Genomic DNA, 18,450 nt, shown 5'->3' with positions numbered 1-18,450 from the left:
ACTCGCGGCCCGCGGCGCCTCAGGGCGCGCGTGGGCCGGGCGCGGCGGCGGCGGCGGCGGCGGGCGGGGCGGGGCGCGGCGCGGGGCGGGGCGGTGCCTGCGCGGGCGCGGAGGTGACTTTGCGCTCGCCGCTGGAGCCGGCGGTCGCCATGGCGCAGGCCGCGCAGAGGCTGGTGCAGCGCGTCGCCGCCCGGGCCCCGCAGCTCCTCTCCGGTGAGCGCGGCGCGGGCGGGCGGGCGGGCGGGGGCCCCGCGGGGAAGGCGCGGCGCGGCGCGGCGAGGCCGGCGGCGCCCAAGGTCAGAGCAGGCCGCGGCGGAGGCGCCGGCGCCTCAGCACCCCGCCGCCTCAGCACCCCGCCGCCTCGCCCGGAGCCGCGTGCAGCGCGCCAGGAGCCTTTCTGCAGCCCGCGGACGCGCTTCTCGGGCGGCGGCGAGCGCGGCCTGGTATATTTTATTTTTCTTTTTTTTTTCTTCTCCTTCCAGCTGCTGTGACCTACTCAAAGCCCCGCTTGGCCACGTTTTGGTACTATGCTAAGGTCGAGCTTGCACCTCCGACTCCGGCTGAGATTCCCCAGGCCATCGATAGCATAAAAGCTATGGTCAGAAGCTTCCAGTCCGGCCGCCTGGCACAGCTCACAGTCAGGGTAACTGCATGCTAAATGGGAACGCGCGCGGTTAACTGAAGTGTTCTTCCCCTCCAGCCACCCTGGCTAACAAGTTTCACAGTCGGCTTGCAGGTAACAGCGTACACAGCAGCCCAGTTTTGGTAATTCGGTGTGGCCTCTCTGCTCGTGACTCGCCATTTAGACGAGGCTGCTTGCTAGACCATTGTTTACAGGAACAGGTCAGACTTAAACCTGGAGCTTCCTCTGGCATTGGCCTTGCTCAGTGAGACACCTGCAGTCTGTGATGCTTGTTCTCCAGTGTGTTCCTACGCAGGTGTTAGCAAAGCTAGAGGCTGATCTCTGTGGTGTGCATCTGCAGATGTCTTTCTGTCACAGGCACTTTTGAATGCAGTCATTGTGCCTTGATTAAAAACTTGATGGGGCCCATATGGTGAACAGCAAGGTGCTACATTTGTTTTCTGTTTTCTCCTTTCCAGTATTCAACTTAGGGAGTTTTATTTGGTGATGAGGTTCAAGAATCTATTCTGTAATAGTTCTGATCAGGTTCAGTTGCAGGTGAACACAGCAATTAATTTCAGATGTGGCTTACAAAGATTTTTTTTATGGATAAATCACTTTATGTAGAGGGGAACTTTAACATGTGTGTCTCAGACTGCCCTGGAAGAGTTTCCTCTCTAGCCTGATGATCTTTGGGTCGTGCTCACTTTGTTAATCCTCATGTGCTGTAAGCCTCGAGAGTACGAACACAGTTCATGTGCTGCTCTTTGCTTGAAGCCACTAAGCACATTCTGATGCTTACTCTCTGTGTCTGGATTTCTACCTAAGAGCTGGGACTACAGACTTCAGAGCGCTCTTAGCTTACGCATATCCACTCCCTCAGTTTCGGCCATGTGGGCGCTCCTATCTGTTGCGTGGTCCCAAAGGCCAAAACAGATTACACAGGATTTTCAAATGCTGTTAATTAGCTTGAGGGAGAGAAGGCACAAGACAGCTAGTTAAAACAGATCTGCCATTGCTCTGGAGAATTCTAGGTGCTTTGGATGAGGTTCTTGGGAATGCTCGGATTTTTTGGGGGGCAGGGGGCAAATTGTGTCTTGCTATTCATTGTGATTGTTTTTTCTCTACTTCTGGTTAGCTTATTGTCTCTCTGCTGTTTTCTGATGTTGAATCAGACCCTCAGCTACAAATCTCTAGTTATTTTTTTTTTTTATCATCTGCCCATGGACCTTTCCCTTTGTTGCTCCTGAGTCCCTTTGAAGAGGTGTTCCATTGCCTCTATGCTCTGATTTGTTTGAGGCTTTTTCTGTTCCCTTTTATCCTCACCCCCCGCCCCCACATGCACACATGCAGAGAACCTTAGTCAGACTAGCTTCCTTCCTCAGATAACTTCCTTAGTATATTCAGTGCACTAAGTAATTTTATCTGAATAGGTAATTTTTATTGTCTATTTTGTCTTTGAAGGACCCCATGTGGTGGTCACATACACTATGATACTGTTTTTCATAGTCTGGAATCTGCAGCTTGCACAGGAACAGTGCCTGGTGTCATTGCAGGAATGCCCAAACAGCTTTAGATAAGCTGAGTAGTCCATCCAGTGCACCAGCCTATCCATGAAGATGCAAGTACCAGATGAGTCTGAAGAAAAATGAGATATCCACTAACAGGCATTTGCGTAGCTGTTGCTACAGCCGATGGTCTGAAGATGTTTTGGTGTTAGACTTCAAAAACATTATATATACAAAAATTTGGGAACAGAGCAGTTCTAGGACCTTTTTACTTTCTGGCAATTGTAGTCTGTGAGCCACAGATATTCAACATATAGCACTGCTAGCTTGAAATGATTTGCTTGTGCCATGAAAAACAGTTGAGCAGCTATTGTTACAGCTTGAAGCTTAAGGAATTGATAGGTCAAGAGCTGAAAGCATTTTAATGCATCAACTTTGTCTTAACCTTTCCATATCTACGTTCAAGATGTGGTTTTGTTCCTTGGGCTTCTTCCATTATTTGTTCAAGCAAATAGAATATGAGTATGTAACAGATTTGCCCAACAGCTTGGTACAGCTACATCATAGGTCCAGTAGTATGTTGCTTGGCACTATAAGTAATTAAATTGTTTCTCACATCTATGCTTTTTAAAAAGAAAGTTATTTTTAAATGGCTCTAAAAAAACAAGTAACAAATGATACTCCAGTTAAGATTTTAGGACCATTTTAATAATATGGTCTGATGAGGGGTGGATGAAGACAATAAACCCTAAATTGCACTTCCGGCTTTTGCTTAAACTGACATCTTGTGAATTGGATGATTGCTTTGCTAGCCATACATGGAGTTTGATTAGAAGAGCAAGAAAGGAAAATGTTGCAGCAGCAAATGCTCTAAATTGTGGCTTTTTGTCTTTCAGGAAGCTCTGAGGAACGGTTTGGTGGCCACAGAGGTGCTGATGTGGTTTTACATTGGTGAGATCATAGGCAAAGGCGGCCTGATTGGATACAATGTTTGAAGACAGTCCTCAGCGGTCTGATGTTTGCTTCCTTGTGCCCCAAGCCTGTAACAGTATCTAAGAAAATAAAACCCGGAACTGGTGTGGAATTGTTGTGGTTTTTCTGTGGCGGTTGGGATATAAGCCTGTCCATGACCTGTTAATGCTGCCAGTGATGAAGAATGGCTACACTCAGGTGTAGCTGCATGAAGCGGGTCCCCTTTGCATGCCAGGCCAGCGCACACAGGGAAACTGATTAGCTTTCATCTGCTGCTTCTGTGAAACAGGGATCTGTTTCAAGCAGTATTAAAGCTGGCTTTGGTTGATGCTTTCATTTGTTATTGCTATACTAGTTCTTGGCAAATCTTTGCCCTGTTCCACTGTGTGATTTGCTACAGTGTTACAGAAGTCTTGAAGTTTGTATTGTGAATTTGAAGTTCATAATGCTTTCATTTGTTTCTGACATACACTTAACGTAGATATATTGGGAACCAAAAAGAAATCCTGGTATTCTAAGCTATCAAAAGGTATCTTGGTGTTGCAGTTATCATATGGTCTATAGCATTATTCACTCCCAGCTCTGCTGACCTGAGGTGAAACTTGCTGTGTGGAGATTCTTGAAGGTAAGCAGAATGTGACTTGATGTATCATCTTAAATCACAAATTGTGAAAAGTGTAAGCTGTTCAGCAATTCTCAAGTTTGTGTACTTTCAAATTACTTTTTTAGCAGTATCTACAAAAAGCTTGTTAAGATGAAGTGTACTGTAGTACAATCCCTTTCTCTCATTTTCAGAAAAATAATTTATGAATTAATACCCAAGGATTGTCTAAGGAAGGCTCATGTTAGAACAAAATAAGCACCAAAAAATGCTAAATCCAACTTCCTCTAAAGTAAAGAAAAAGACTGAGAAAGCTCTGCCTTTAGACTATGATGGAAAGGAGCTTGAGTTGGGTTTCCTTATGGCAGTTTAGTTCAGTCTGTCCTAAGTAGAAAATACTGACTTAAATGAACTCCATTAGTTAGAAGTGCACCAGCAAGAACGGCAATAAATTTCAACACCATCATTTAAGGAGCTTCTCACTACATGGGGTACTTTGTTCTCACAGAGGAAGGGACACTGTTTTCCTTCCACAAAACTAAGTTGTGCTCTGGATGCCTAGCCATCTTGTGCCTGTTATTTGCTGGTCCTTGGAATCATTCAATGTCTGCTAACTATGTTGTTGTTGAAAGGATATTCTGAAATGCAGTCCCCTTTTGGCTGGTCTTCTGATCCCCTGGGTCTTGTGTTCAGCTCTTTGGTGAACATCCAGGTTTCTGACTTGGCTGCCCCATGTGACTCTCAAAATCTCTTGGCAGACTGTGCTAGCAGCATGGAGATTACTCTTCTCTCTGCAGCAGCAGCATGGGACTTCCTCAACACTTCCTTCCAGTAAGAAGGCTTGCGTGATCTCTTGGACTCTCTTGACAGAGGTCATGGCAGTGAGGTCATGCACTTCACATTTGATGAAAAGAAGGTCACTGATGGCAGCACAATGGAAGATGACATGTATTTTAGATTGGTCCACGTGTTTTGGGATTCATTTCCTCACTAACCCTGTAAGGTGTTGGTGGCTGTCGCGGGTGAAAAGTGCAACCTGCTGACAGGATTCCTTGTGCATAGTAAGTAGTGCCAGGCTCCTAGCTGTGCCAAGCCATCTCAACCATTTCCTCTTTCTTACAGAGGTGCAGTTGCCAGTTTCTCCTTTTGTTGGTATTCAGAGCCAGTAAGTAAACAACTTGAAGTAGGACTGTGCCTACTCTGCTATTGACTTTGCTATTACGTTGTTCCTCCCCACCCTTAGGGATGGGAGCATGGGCTGCAGATGCCTGCATCTGCTTGGACTCCCAACAGGATTCACAGCATAAAATGCATTTCTTTTACAGGAATAGGTTCCCGACCCAGATGACAGGGTATAGTGGGAGGTAGGGCCTCTGAGGAAGTGTAGCACATGAGCCTTGAAGGGGGATGCTAATATGCCTCGATTATTTTTTTTTCTTCCACATTCTGCTGTCACAGCTGTCACTGACAGTGTGCCAGATAGCAGAGCATGTGTATCTGTGTCCCACATGAAAACTCATGGCCTTACACTCAGGACTGACCATGCAGCAGGTAACTGCAGCAGCCCACTTACAGCTACCCTCTCTAAGGGAGCACAGCAGCACGTGCGTAAGCCAGCATTGTTGCTGTTGCTGTACTGAGCTCTAGAACTCCTGCTGGGTGTGCGGCTGGCTCCCTGCAGCCGGCCAGGTGGGACACTCGCTCAGTGCCCCTGAGCAGCTGGCAGCACAAGCTCTCTGTGCCATGCAGCTCCATCCTCCTCCCTCCTGCGCTAACTGCATGGGAAGGGCCTACTGCTGCAGTGCAGTGCAGTGCAGGGACAGGCGTACAGCTCCCTGGGTTGAGTTCTGACCCAGAGTGGTACCAGGCAACTCTGTTACCCCCAGAGGATATACGTTGTGCCATCAGCAGGGACATATCATCAAGGACACAGTTCTCACCACTAGCAAATAGGACATGCAAGCAGGAGAAACATGGGCTCAAGCTAGCTTTAAGCTAGTCAGCTATGTATTTGTGGCAAGTAGCTGTGTAGCACAGGTTGCAAAATAGCTCATGAGATAAAGCAATGTGGGGAGCTATTAGATTCAGAATTCCAGAGAGACTCAGCCCATTCTATGAAAGGTTTGCTGGGTGCTTCAAGGCAGGCTATCTGTCACCTCCACATGAAAGATGTGGAAACTAAGGCTAAAAGAGCTTGCCAGCTTCTTTGGGTAAGTCAACAGAAACAGCAACAGGAACTGGGCTTCCAACTTGCTGTCCAGACTTACTGTATTGTGTTCACTTTTTCGCAAATGCCTATAAAAGAAAAGCTCTTTTATAGCCAGAAATTGCTAGGTGCACCTATTACTTCCTTTGCTGCTAAGTACATTGCTATTTTTCACTTGTCTCTGAGAAGGTGACGCCTACATCTCTTTAGGCCTAGTGAAGTTGGCATTCACCAGTTGGTTGGTGGTTCTCAACAGAACAGGCCGCCAGAAGAATTGCCTTTCTCAGTAAGGTTCTGCTTTGCTTCCTGTCCCACACAGCTCTACTCTAGAGGTATTTCACTGGGGAACCTGATGAATCCTGCATGTGGATGTACAGGACGGGTCTGAAGTGTGCTTGAGGAGCCTAGGATTTCAAGCTAGTACTGTATCACACTGGATGGTGTGAAGGGGCTTGCCTCTTCTGTCTCTGAATGATAACAGTGTTATTGATAACCCTGCAAACAGCCTGTCTCTGGGAATTCTCCATTTCCCATGTTCATAAACCCATTGTCAAGCAAGTATCTGTGAGGAGAACAAGGAGAACCTGCCAGGCCTTTAAGCAGTGGGTTAAGTACACAAACAGATACTTAATTAGGGAGACAGACAGAGAAGTCACATGTGGGATTAAAACAGTGATCTTGATTTGCAGAACAAGTGTTCTGGACCCAAGATGGAAGAATCTTCTAGAAAGTAAGTCTGCAAGATTTTGCTCTAATTAACGTAGGCTTGCTCACCCTGTGCTGCTTGTTCCTACCTGGGTGTTCTGCTCTCCCCAGGAACTGAAGTTTGTAGGTGCTCACGTGTAGGCTAAGTTTGGTGTGAGTGGGGCCTGTGATGCAGCCTGCGCATCAGTGCTAGGCTGCAGAGGCTGTCAAACTTGCTTCATTTGGAACATTAAACTTGAGTAGCAAAGTATAAGACAGCTTGGAAACACTCCAATCCCTTTCACACTCCCTAGAGAGACAAAACCTGCCTAATTTTAATAGACATTCTTTTTTCTCTATAAAAGTCCTAATGAGAAACCACTGTAGTCACACTCCCAAAGCAGAACCCCAGCAGTGCGTTGAGTGTGAAATAAACAGACTATGCCTGTAAACTAAATGGGCTAGACAAGATTTTCTGTTCCCTTTAATGTCGCAGCTATTGTTTTTGTAATTTTCAAAAAACCTTTCTCTCCTTTTCAGTCACTCTTACCCTCCTTCAATTGACAATGGAGCTATAAAAGAAACAAGTATTTTATGACCCCCAAATACAGGTTTCTTAATAATTGATATTAATGTATCTGCATTTTTTTAATTAATAAAGCAGGTATTTGTTGGAATTTAACCCTGTCCTTGCTCCACTGTACAACCTGGAGGGGATTCTGTGGTGTGACATCAAGTATCAAAGAGAGCTTTTTACTGAGGGTGAGTTGCATTGCTGTTACTTCCCTTACAGAGATGACACCTGGCAGGCCACTGAATCAGTTAAAAAGCCAGTTCTCCCATGGTAAGGTCAAGGGGGGCAGGTAGGGATTAAGATGGGAAGGACTGAGAATGTCTGCTCTACTACCAGGTACCATTGTGTACCTACCTGTACTATTGGGCACCTGCTTTTTCTTCCAAGAAGGGCTTGTTCTTGAGCCAGGCTGCACCATTTCTTCAGGTGGACTGTGAGCAGCAAGTCCTCTGCTCTGCATGAGCCTGGGAGAAGGGCAAGTGTCCTGTCGTGGGGCCGAGGGGGCGTACGGTACTCTGTTGTGGGGCAGGGGGGAGTTAGGGCACCCTGTCATAGGGCTGTGGTGGGGGGGAGTTAGGGCGCCCTGCTGCAGGGCCGTGGTGGTGGTGGTGGTGGTGGTGGGGGAAGTTGGATGCCCTGTCGTGGGGTCATGGTGGTGGTGGTGGGGAGTTAGGGTGCCCTGTGGTGGGGCCGCCGTGGTGGTGGTGGGGGGAGTTAGGGTGCCCTGTGGTGGGGCCGTGGTGGTGGTGGGGGGAGTTAGGGTGCCCTGTCGCGGGGCCGTGGTGGTGGTGGGGGGAGTTAGGGTGCCCTGTCGTGGGGTCATGGTGGTGGTGGTGGGGAGTTAGGGTGCCCTGTGGTGGGGCCGTGGTGGTGGTGGGGGGAGTTAGGGTGCCCTGTGGTGGGGCCGTGGTGGTGGTGGGAGTTAGGGTGCCCTGTGGTGGGGCCGTGGTGGTGGTGGGGGGAGTTAGGGTGCCCTGTCGCGGGGCCGTGGTGGTGGTGGGGGGAGTTAGGGTGCCCTGTGGTGGGGCCGTGGTGGTGGTGGTGGGGGGAGTTAGGGTGCCCTGTGGTGGGGCCGTGGTGGTGGTGGTGGGAGTTAGGGTGCCCTGTCGCGGGGCCGTGGTGGTGGTGGGGGGAGTTAGGGTGCCCTGTGGTGGGGCCGTGGTGGTGGGGGGAGTTAGGGTGCCCTGTGGTGGGGCCGTAGTGGTGGTGGGAGTTAGGGTGCCCTGTGGTGGGGCCGTGGTGGTGGTGGTGGGAGTTAGGGTGCCCTGTCGTGGGGCCGTGGTGGTGGTGGGGGGAGTTAGGGTGCCCTGTGGTGGGGCCGTGGTGGTGGTGGTGGGAGTTAGGGTGCCCTGTGGTGGGGCCGTGGTGGTGGTGGGGGGAGTTAGGGTGCCCTGTGGTGGGGCCGTGGTGGTGGTGGTGGGGAGTTAGGGTGCCCTGTGGTGGGGCCGTGGTGGTGGTGGGGGGAGTTAGGGTGCCCTGTGGTGGGGCCGTGGTGGTGGTGGTGGGGAGTTAGGGTGCCCTGTGGTGGGGCCGTGGTGGTGGTGGGGGGAGTTAGGGTGCCCTGTGGTGGGGCCGTGGTGGTGGTGGGGAGTTAGGGTGCCCTGTGGTGGGGCCGTGGTGGTGGTGGGGGGAGTTAGGGTGCCCTGTCGCGGGGCCGTGGTGGTGGTGGGGGGAGTTAGGGTGCCCTGTCGCGGGGCCGTGGTGGTGGTGGGGGGAGTTAGGGTGCCCTGTCGCGGGGCCGTGGTGGTGGGGGGGGGAGTTAGGGTGCCCTGTCGCGGGGTCACGGTGGTGGGGGGGGCGCTGTCACAGCGCTGAGAGAGCACAAGGAGGCGATGTGGAGGAGGCAGCCCTGGCTCCGGCACGGTTGACGCACAACGCAGCAGGTGAGCACGGTCCCCCCAACCCCCCCGGCCGCCCGCCGGTCCCCGTCATGGGTCTGCCCCGACCCGCGCCCGCCGTCCGGCCTACGGCCTGGGTGCGCGCCGTCTGCCTGCGCCTCCCGCCCCAGGCCGGGCCCCGGGCCGCGCCGAGCGGGGCCCCGCGCCCCGCATACGCTCTGGAGTTATGCAGGGGGCTGGTGGAGTGTGCTATGCCTTATGCGGGGTCCGGGGAGCCAGCAGCTCGCGCTTACACTCGGTATTGCTGTCATGGTTATGGTGGTTGCTTACGGTCTTCGTATGCAGAAAGCAGATTCTGGGGCCCGCTGGCAGGGTGCCCCACACCTGTATTCCCCTCGGAGTTATGACGGGCTGCTACGCCGGAAAGCTGCGTTATCCAGGACGGGGGGCCGCGCTGGGAGTTGGGCCCGGGACCCTGCATACTGCCCAGCGTTATGCCGGTCTAGCACCAGTTGCGCCTGGCTTGCCCACGTGCCAGGGCGGCGGGATGGCGGAGCCCCGCAATCTGCATGTCGGCCGGCGGTATGCAGGGCCTCTGCGGGCCGGCGACGTGATATGCAGGGCGCGGGGCGCGGCCCGGCCCCGCTCTCTGGCTCGTCGCCTCACAGTAAAGATGGCGCACAGCGGTCGGTGGCGCTTCCCTGCCCGGCCCGGCAGCGGCGGCTGGGGCCGCCGGGGGCTGGGGGGGTCCCGGCTGCGGGTGCCGGCCGTGCGGAGCCTGCGAGCCGCCGAGCCGGCGGCCCCGGCGGCGGCGGGCGATGGGGAGCGCGGCGGCCCGTGCTCCGGCGGGGCGGCGGGAAGCGGGGGAGGCGGGGCAGCGCCGGGCTCCGGCGGCTCCGGGGGCCCCGCGGCCGGGGTGGGACCTGGCTTCGACGCGGCGCTCCAGGTCTCGGCCGCCATCGGCATCAACCTGCGGCGGTTCCGCGCGGCCTGCGGCGCCGAGGCGGGCAGCGGAGAGGTGAGGAGGGGCGGCGGGGCGGGAGAGGGAGGGGAGGGCGGGCGCGGCGCGGCGCGGCCCGGAGCGCGGTCCCGGCCCGCCAGCATCCCCGCTCCGCCCCGGCGGGCGGCACACCCCCTGCCCGCACACCCCCTGCCCGCGCCCGCCGCGCTCCTCCCGCCGCCCGGACACACCTACCGCGCCCGCGGCGCCCATGCTGCCGCTCCCGCCGCCGCCGCGGGGCCCCGCCGCCGCCGCCCGCACAAAGGGCGCGGCGCGGCGCGGAGCGGAGCGGCGGGGAGCCGGGAGCGGCGGGCGGGCGGGCGCCCTCCGCCTCCGCGCCGCGCGGTCCCTCCCCGCGCACGCGACTTGCCGCCGGTGTGTCCTCGCCGCCGCCTCCATTATCCTGCGGCCGCGGCGGGGAGGGGGCCGCCGCCGCGAGCTGAGGGCGGCGGGCCGCCCCGGCGGCGGCGCTGAGGGCGGCGGCGGCCGCCCCGACCCCCGCGCACCTGGCCGCGGAGCGGCACCCCGGGGCGGAAGGGACTGGTGAGAACGCGGTGCAGTTGCAGGGAGCAGCTGGCTCTGGGTTTCTCTTTTATTTATTTTGTGTTTATTGAGAGGAGGGTTGTAGTGTGGTGTGCTGTCGTGTTCTTCTTGCCTGCGTTTTTTTTTTTTTTTTTTTTTTTTTTTTTGAAGCCAAAGCGAGCTAGAGCAAGAGTCTGACAACAACCCACCTATCGACAGAGCAGGGAAGACATGATGGGGGTGTGTTACTTACTACAGGCTGCACCATTCCTTCTGTGTTTCTCGTTTTGCATCGCTTCTTAACTCTGTCATTGCACGGGCAAAAAAAAAAATACACACATATCTATATGTATATATTATATATATGTGTGTGTGTGTGTGCATGTATATATATATATATATATATATATGACTTCCTTTGTACCAGGAGTGCTTTTTCTCGTAAAGGCTACTTGTGTCTCTTGTTCTGAAGGCAAATTGTCAGGTGTGGAGTGTGTGAACGTATCCTTGATATATCTTTGTATGTACTTGAGCCTCGTAAAAAGCGTTTGTATTGTTTTTTTGTCACTGATAATATCCCGGTCTATTAAAATATGCATAAAAGCACGTTTTAGTTATATTTCTTGGGGCTGCTTTAGTATTTTCTGTTAGGTACTGTTGTAGAGCAGGGCTAGTCAGTCTCAGCTGAGCTAGGGTCAGTTCTGGGCTGCAGTTCCAGCTCCAGAAGGCTGCGGTGCCCGAAGGAGAGGGGTCATATTTGCAAACTCAGGGTTGATCCTGGAAACACTTTTTACCTAGTAAGTGCAGTATTAACATTCTTAACTCAAAATGCCCAATACATCCCCTTTACTTAATACAAAAATCTTACAGGTTGTTGGTGTTTATATTATTTGTAAATTTGTCTATTTGTGATAGACTAGGTTAAATGGAATTTTACTGTATCTGTTTAAAAGAAGTTAATATCTCACAGTCAGTGCTGGCTTACTGACTGCAAAAATTGAAATCTGGCTAACCTATCTGACCATAAAGTTATCAAATTGAGAAGTTTTTTTTATGAGGGGAAGGTGAGTTGGTTGAGATTTTTTTTTTAAGGGTGATACTGATTTTTTTTCCACTCATTTTGTCTTGAAGAACATCTTTGTATCTCAGACCTTTAAAATATCTCAGAAGATCTTTGTAAGTTTGGCTTTTTTAGAATATCTTTGCTTAAAAATAAAATAGATAAGTCCTGGTGCTAGCAGTTGATAAGAAAGTGTCTCTTGGATCTTAAGAGCTTTTATTGAGCTGTTAGAAAATTCTACCTTAAAATATTATATTCAGTGGAAAGTAATGGTGAAATTTCCTTGTGACTTGGTGGCTATAGGCTGAGGTTCATCAGCTCATGAGTGAGAAAGGAGTACACCTAGGATGCTTTTTCTTGCTCTAGAATTACAACAGTTACAGTGTTCTGAGACGTTAGGCAAGCAGATACTCTTGTACACTCGGTGTGGCATACAACTTTAGTTGCTTCAGTAATTCTTTTTCCCATCACCAATATAGGAATATGTCTTTTCCTTGGAGATAATCAAGAACCAAAGTATTTTTACTTTTTAAAGACCTAACTCTCTTAACTGATGACTGATATTTCATGGATTTTTTAATAGTGAAGATCTCACTACTCTGAACTAGTGCACCACAGCTGCTGGCCATCAAAAGTTCTAGGAGAAACCCTTCTCTTCTGCTGTACAAGCTTTCTGTGTGGTGGGAGTGAGGGATGAGGAAAAAGCTCTGATACATCTAGGAAATAAGTAAGAGTGCATGCCAATGGCCTTTTTGAAAAAAGAGGGTGGCTGTGTGCTTTTCTTTAAACAGTGAAGTTTTGATGCTTGTGTAGTACCTGAATTTGGATTCAGCTTTTTTTTTCTAGTAGGGGTTTCCAGAAGTTCTCTGCTTATTAGGACTCATTATGACCTTTGAATACTGCTGAACACTTACACTCTTTCCTTTTGCAGTTAAGGTCTTTTCCTGAACCACTCCAATTAAAATCTTCAGCTGAGTTTGCATTTGATACTAGAACAAAATCCTAATTAACAAACTGAGTTTAGGAATCTGTAGTGATCAAAACAAAATGGAAAAAGCTGTGCTATATTTTTATGTACGTTTTCCATTCTGATTGCTTTTTTTTTTCTTGACTTCTGAACAGCATGCTGCACTCTGGTCTTAAATTGTGTAAGTACCTACCGAAAATATGCATTAATATCAACATTTAATTTGATTTAATAGGAAGGTAGAACTCCAGAGCAAGTATTATAATCAATTTTTCCCTTGTCTCCTTTGCCATGCTGCACAATGTAGCAGATTTTATTTGTAATATGAAAGGTTACCTGAGTTTTGGGTACACCTGGGTCATACGACAGTTCATGTTTCTTCAGTGAAATCCCAATATTAAAAAAGCTATTTCATTGTATTATTGCTACTTATTTTTTTAAAAAAGATAAAGAGAGGCAAAGGATGTCAGTGCCTCCTCCCTAATTTCTGGTGACTTTGTATGAATCCTTTGCTTCTCTTGTGGTTTAGTTTTTCTCTGAGTTATCTTGAAACCAGCTTGCTTTAAGGGAGCAACATTTGACTGTGTCACAGTAAGAGTGAGCGGGGATTTTGTGCATAGTAAAGCTATAATTGAATGGAAAAATGGCGTTTGTACTGAATGTTATGCGTTCTGCTTGATATGAATGACAATTAAGTAATGAGTAGAATTTTTACAGGGTTTAGAAGAAACTTCAGATGTGTTTTTTTAATTTGCTACTTAAATATTAGATATAAGAGAAGTCTGTGTACAGTTGTTATGTATCTGTTAGATGTGTCACTTCAGGGCTCCCTCCGCATCCCTGAAATTTAATCGAAGCTTTAGGAGATGGAAACTGACTGCATGTGGTGGATGCATGTTGATGGTTCACTTGATTAATCTGCATCAGCTTGAAAGTGAAAACTTAAGCTTCAGAAACTTGAAAGGAAGTTGAAAATGTGATAATAATAATAATAGTAATGATAGTGACTCTAGTAGCGTTGCTGTAATTGTACACGGACCATAATCTTTTATGAGGTAAATGTTAGAGCCTTAGATGTTCACTAATGGCTGACTTGTTTTGAAATTGTACTAGATTCATGTGCTGGGAGGAGTGGCTTCCTTATTGCCACAGTCATGTCTGAGCTGAAAGTACTGATAATTTCTTTCCTACACTTGTATTAAAAATCTGTCTGCCTGAGAATTTCCTTTCCTAATTCTCTGTTGAGTGGTCATTATAAAATTGCTTGTTTGTTTAATTTGTGTAGTGCCTGTACAGAACCCTGTCTGTTAGTGGTAATATTATTAGCACATATGAATGGAGAGATCAATTGCCTCTTATTGGTGTAAAATAGAACATAAACAATAAAATGCTGATCGCAGATCGAGACATGTAGAGTTTCTTTTCTTCATGCTTGCTCTTTTCTTCATGCTTGCTCTCCTTCCTGAAGAGTTAGGAGCTTGTTTGTTAGAAGTGTGAAAATTGACCTTCGTATTTTAACCATCCTAGTCAGTTTTCTGTTTCCAGGATTCAGCCAGTATTACAAAGCACTCATAACTTTTAGATTATTGGTTCTATGAAGCTTTTTGAAGGATAGGATTCTGGATTTTTTTTGGGGGGGGGTGCTAGTGTTTTTTATAGAATGTCATGTCACACTTCTTGATGACAAGAGTGGCAAAATAATGTAGTCTTAGATGAAGAAGCAGTGATGTACATTTTCATGTTTGCCTTGGGACTCCAATGTTGCACTTTCTTCAGCTCTAAAATTCACAGGACAGACTTGCAGTATTCCACTGCTTTTTTGTTTGTGGTTTTTGTTTTTGTTTCTTTTCTTTAGCTGTTGAAGTCAAAGTACTGAACTGCGGATTTTATTGTACTGCGTTTGGAGGAAATGAGGGAACAGGTTGGGTAACTCTTTAAGATAGTTGTTCATTTGGCAGCCTTTTTAACAGGCTTTCAAATTTTTCCATGTTGAGGTTGCCTCCTCCTGACCTGTTGAATATATTGGAAATGATTCTAACAGGTTCCACACACAAGTGGTTAAAAGCACACTCAGTAGCTCTTCTCCTGAGACCATGTATGATGGAACATGCCATGCCTGCTGCGTTTTCTAGCTGTGATGCCAAAGCTTGCTACCTGTACTGCTTTAACACTGTGAGAATTAAACACAAAAAGGTGCTGCCTTACACAAAATAAAACTGAGGCAAGGAGGCATTTTTGTTTCAAGGAACAGATAACATGATTTTTGATTCAGAGGGAGTATTTTGGTAGAGGGGCTTTGTTTCCTTGGTTCTGAAGGGACAGCAAAAGCTTTTCTCTTTAGCAAAGGTCTCTTTCTCAACCTGTCTTGTAGAGTGCCTGAATAAAATGTACTATGACGTTTTTTGAAGGCATCCTCATCCTCTCCAGTCCCTTATTTAGACCAAACAGTTTTGCAATGGAATATCGGTATAGGGCAGACAAAGAGTAGCACTGCTGAGGAACTGTGTCTGATTTGTCTTTTCATGTTTGGTGGCTACTGAGGATGACTTTGGCAAAGAGTGTGGGTTCTTGCAAACTATTAAAATTTGATGATTCTTGGGCAGCAAAGCCTTTTAACTAGGTGGTCATGCTACCTAAACCTCTGTTTCCTTACTGTTGATGTTAAAGCTCGTTATGGTCAGTCTCCTCAGTTCAGTCTTGTGCACAGACTGTAAATGAATTCTTGGGCATTAAGTTTAAAGGGATGCCACAAAAGATCTCATAAAAGGGTGTGCTGTTTTTTCCCCCGCTGCCCTGCATCAGAAAACACATAGTTCAGCTGTTAAAAATTTTTTAAAATACTTTAATTCTTTGTTGGATGACATGCATTTCTTGAGAAGAAGTGAAAGATGAGTTTACTGCTGTTAAAGATTTTCTTTATGCATTGATACGGCAATTTAGAATACAGCTGTGTGTATACAGAAGTATCTGAAGGGCTACAAGCTATTGCTTTGATGTTTCTCGGCAACTTTCATTGTTAGTTATGTCTACTTTTATTTAAAAGCAGAATTCTTTCCTGTTCTCAGTTGTCCAGGTTCAGCTGAAGTATTGTTCTAAATATTCATTTATGGATCTGAGAGAGATTTAGCTTGCCAAAAGTGCTGTGTTTCCAGAACTTAGATGTGATTCAGGAGGCTGTGGTCTTGCTTAACTCTCACTGCATGCAAGTTAAATTTTTCTAGGTAATACTTCGGATGACCCCTTTCCTCAGAGGTAGTATTGAAAGCTTGTTGTGATCCAAATGGAACCGTTTCAGGTGCTTTAAAAAGCATTTCCTGTTTGTCCAGAGTGAAAATTGCAAATCAGAATTATTCATACAGTATAGACGAATATAGTTTATATATAATTTGTGGAGTATTGAGTGTAGAGAGCATCGGCTGAGTTGATGAAACCATAACAGCAGAAGACACGGATTGATTGTGTTTTGTTAATGGACTGTTGTAAGTTAATCTTTTCTGCCTCCAATTTTAGGCCAATGGTGAGAGAGCCACTGTATTCTTATTTCTTAACACTAGATATTTGTATTTTCCTTCTAGCAAACTGGCAAGGCTCATCTATGCACTTGGTAATACTGTTACAATGGGTGTTCTCTGAGCTTGAGCCCAATAAAGAGCAGCTTGATCTCTTAAATCTAAAATTAGTTATTGTGTGAGGGAATTTGGAAGCTGGAGTTCGAATCTTGTCTGTATTGTAGTTAATTGCTGAGGGTATAGATGCAAACCAACAGCAGGGGTCTATCTTTCTATTGTTCTGATTTGCAAATTGTTTTGGGTAGAGGCGACATTGCAAAGTTTTACTTTGCTTTCAGGAAGGTATTGTAAGAACATGTTGTATAGATCAGTACTGTTCTGAGGAGACATCCTGGTAGATTTTATGCGTCATTCCTATTCTGAGCTTCTAGATACTCATCCAGTTAAAGATTGAAGGGATAAGTGGGCCCTCAGCCTGTTAAGTATGTAACAGTAACCTCCAATGTTGCTGTTCATTAGGGACATTGCATTTCAAAGAATTAACTTTACTAATGAGTTGTGAAGCATCTTCCTGAATTACCAGATGACTGCACTCCTGTCAAAAGCTAAGAGTGCACCCACTGTTTATCTTGGGGGTTACTTACATATTGCCAACCTCTGAAGATGTTTACTCTTTTGAAAGAAGAGGAGTCTGTTAGATGGTGTACCATAGTTACTAAGCAAGCTTCTGAATGAACTTCTAAAAATAGCATTTCTCTTTCCAAGATGAGGTGCTCTATAACTGGGACCAAAACCAAGATGGTGAACAGGAAGGGAAGTAAATCATTGTTCTGATAATTCTGTTTTGAAATTAAATAAACCTCTTCGAGAGCTGGTTGAAACAGCTGCATTGCTGTTTCTAGTGCTTCTGACTGTCAGGTTTGATGATGGTCCTGTGCAGCTTTAAGAATCCATAATGATATGGGTTATACTATTATTCCCTGGAGAGAGATCAAAAAATCCATACCTTCAGGATATTTTTCATCTGAACATAGATTTTCTTCTGAGGTCTTTAGTAGGAACTTCCATGAAAAATAATTTTGCTCAAGAGTGTTGTAATAGATTAATTTAATTCATACAGAGATTTGCTTGCAGCTTTATGTTCTGGAAGTAACCAGATTACTTCAAGAAAATCCTTTGTCTATCTGCTCACAACTTTGAGGTTTAAGCTAGTTTACATAGTCTTACGTTTTATTGGGAGAAGTAGGTGGAAGCGCTGCTGTCTAGATCAAGAGATTGCTACTTGTCTGCTTAGTTAATGTCACGTCTTGCACAAGATTAGCTTTTTTTCATCCTTTTATTTATAATCCTGAATGACCTTTTTTGTGTCAAATTATTCTTTCTCAGGTAAATGGGGTCATGTTCAAAGCCGTTATGATTTTTAATCACTCTCCATCTGTTGTGCTTTACAGTAACTTCTGGTAACAAAGCTAGAGAGAGCCTGTTCCTGCTTAATTTGCCTCAGAACTGAATTTTGACCTGCAACAACTGACTGGATGTTTTAGCCTCGTGAATGCATGCTGGGATTTACTGGCCACCTTGATCCTTTCTAATTCTGATAAGTTACAAGTTTCTCTTAGATTGTGAAAAACACCTTTTTGAGGTTAATGGTATAGTTATGAATGTCATTGAACAAACATGAGTGACAGTGGTCATGCTACTTGTGGTTGTAAATGAAGCCAAAGTAATTGTTTTTTTGAATAGGACTTTTTACTGTAGGCAGTTTTGGTGACTGCTTAGTGGGAAATAAGAAGAAATGATCATTCCTAGAATACTGGACCAAAGCCAGAATTATTGTATCCTTTTGGAAAAGTAGGTTAACAGCGCTCAGTTTAAAAATAATGCAAGTTCCAGCAGTGAATTATGATGTGCAGTTGTTCAAGATACAGAAAGTGCTGATTTATAGAATCATAGAATCAGTAAGGTTGGAAGACCTTACCGACTGGACCTCTGGAGATCATCTAGTCCAACCTCCCTGCTCAGCAGGATCTCCTAGAGCATGTTAGACAGGGTTGCATCCAGGCGGGCCTTGAATATCTCCAGAGAAGGAGACTCCACAGCCTCTCTGGGCAACCTGTTCCAGTGCTCCGTCACTCTCACAGGGAAGAAATTCCCACTCACATTCGGGTGGAACTTCCTGTGCTTCAGTTTCTGCCCATTGCCTCTTGTCCTGTCACATGGGACAACTGAAAAGAGTTTGTCCCCATCCCCTTCACACCCTCCCTTCAGGTACTTATACACATTGATAAGATTCCCCCCTCAGTCTTCTCTTCCCCAGGCTAAAGAGGCCCAGGTCCTGCAGCTGTTCCTTGTGGGGCAGATGCTCCAGCCTTCTGATCATCTTTGTA

At 47.3% G+C, this 18,450-nt stretch overlaps 2 protein-coding genes across 2 annotated transcripts in view; both read left to right on the top strand.

The window, feature by feature from the left end:
* The first annotated feature begins 79 nt into the window (after positions 1 to 79).
* Positions 80 to 3,214, top strand: ATP5MG (ATP synthase membrane subunit g). The gene is made up of 3 exons (XM_062594538.1): positions 80 to 213; positions 483 to 643; positions 3,027 to 3,214. Exons 1-3 carry the CDS (start codon positions 150 to 152, stop codon positions 3,123 to 3,125), a joined length of 324 nt encoding a protein of 107 aa, XP_062450522.1. The 5' UTR covers positions 80 to 149; the 3' UTR covers positions 3,126 to 3,214.
* A 6,460-nt stretch (positions 3,215 to 9,674) lies between these two features.
* The window catches only part of KMT2A (lysine methyltransferase 2A), a 56,922-nt gene continuing 48,146 nt past the window's right edge, over positions 9,675 to 18,450 (top strand). The window contains exon 1 of the mRNA XM_062594754.1: positions 9,675 to 10,023. Within this exon, the coding sequence (XP_062450738.1) occupies positions 9,679 to 10,023 (345 nt within the window). The 5' untranslated portion in view covers positions 9,675 to 9,678. The remainder of the gene's footprint in view (positions 10,024 to 18,450) is intronic.

Source organism: Rhea pennata, chromosome 24 (genome assembly GCF_028389875.1).
Source record: "Rhea pennata isolate bPtePen1 chromosome 24, bPtePen1.pri, whole genome shotgun sequence".
In the NCBI taxonomy this organism is placed as follows: domain Eukaryota; kingdom Metazoa; phylum Chordata; class Aves; order Rheiformes; family Rheidae; genus Rhea; species Rhea pennata.
This window is presented reverse-complemented; position numbering and strand designations above follow the sequence as displayed.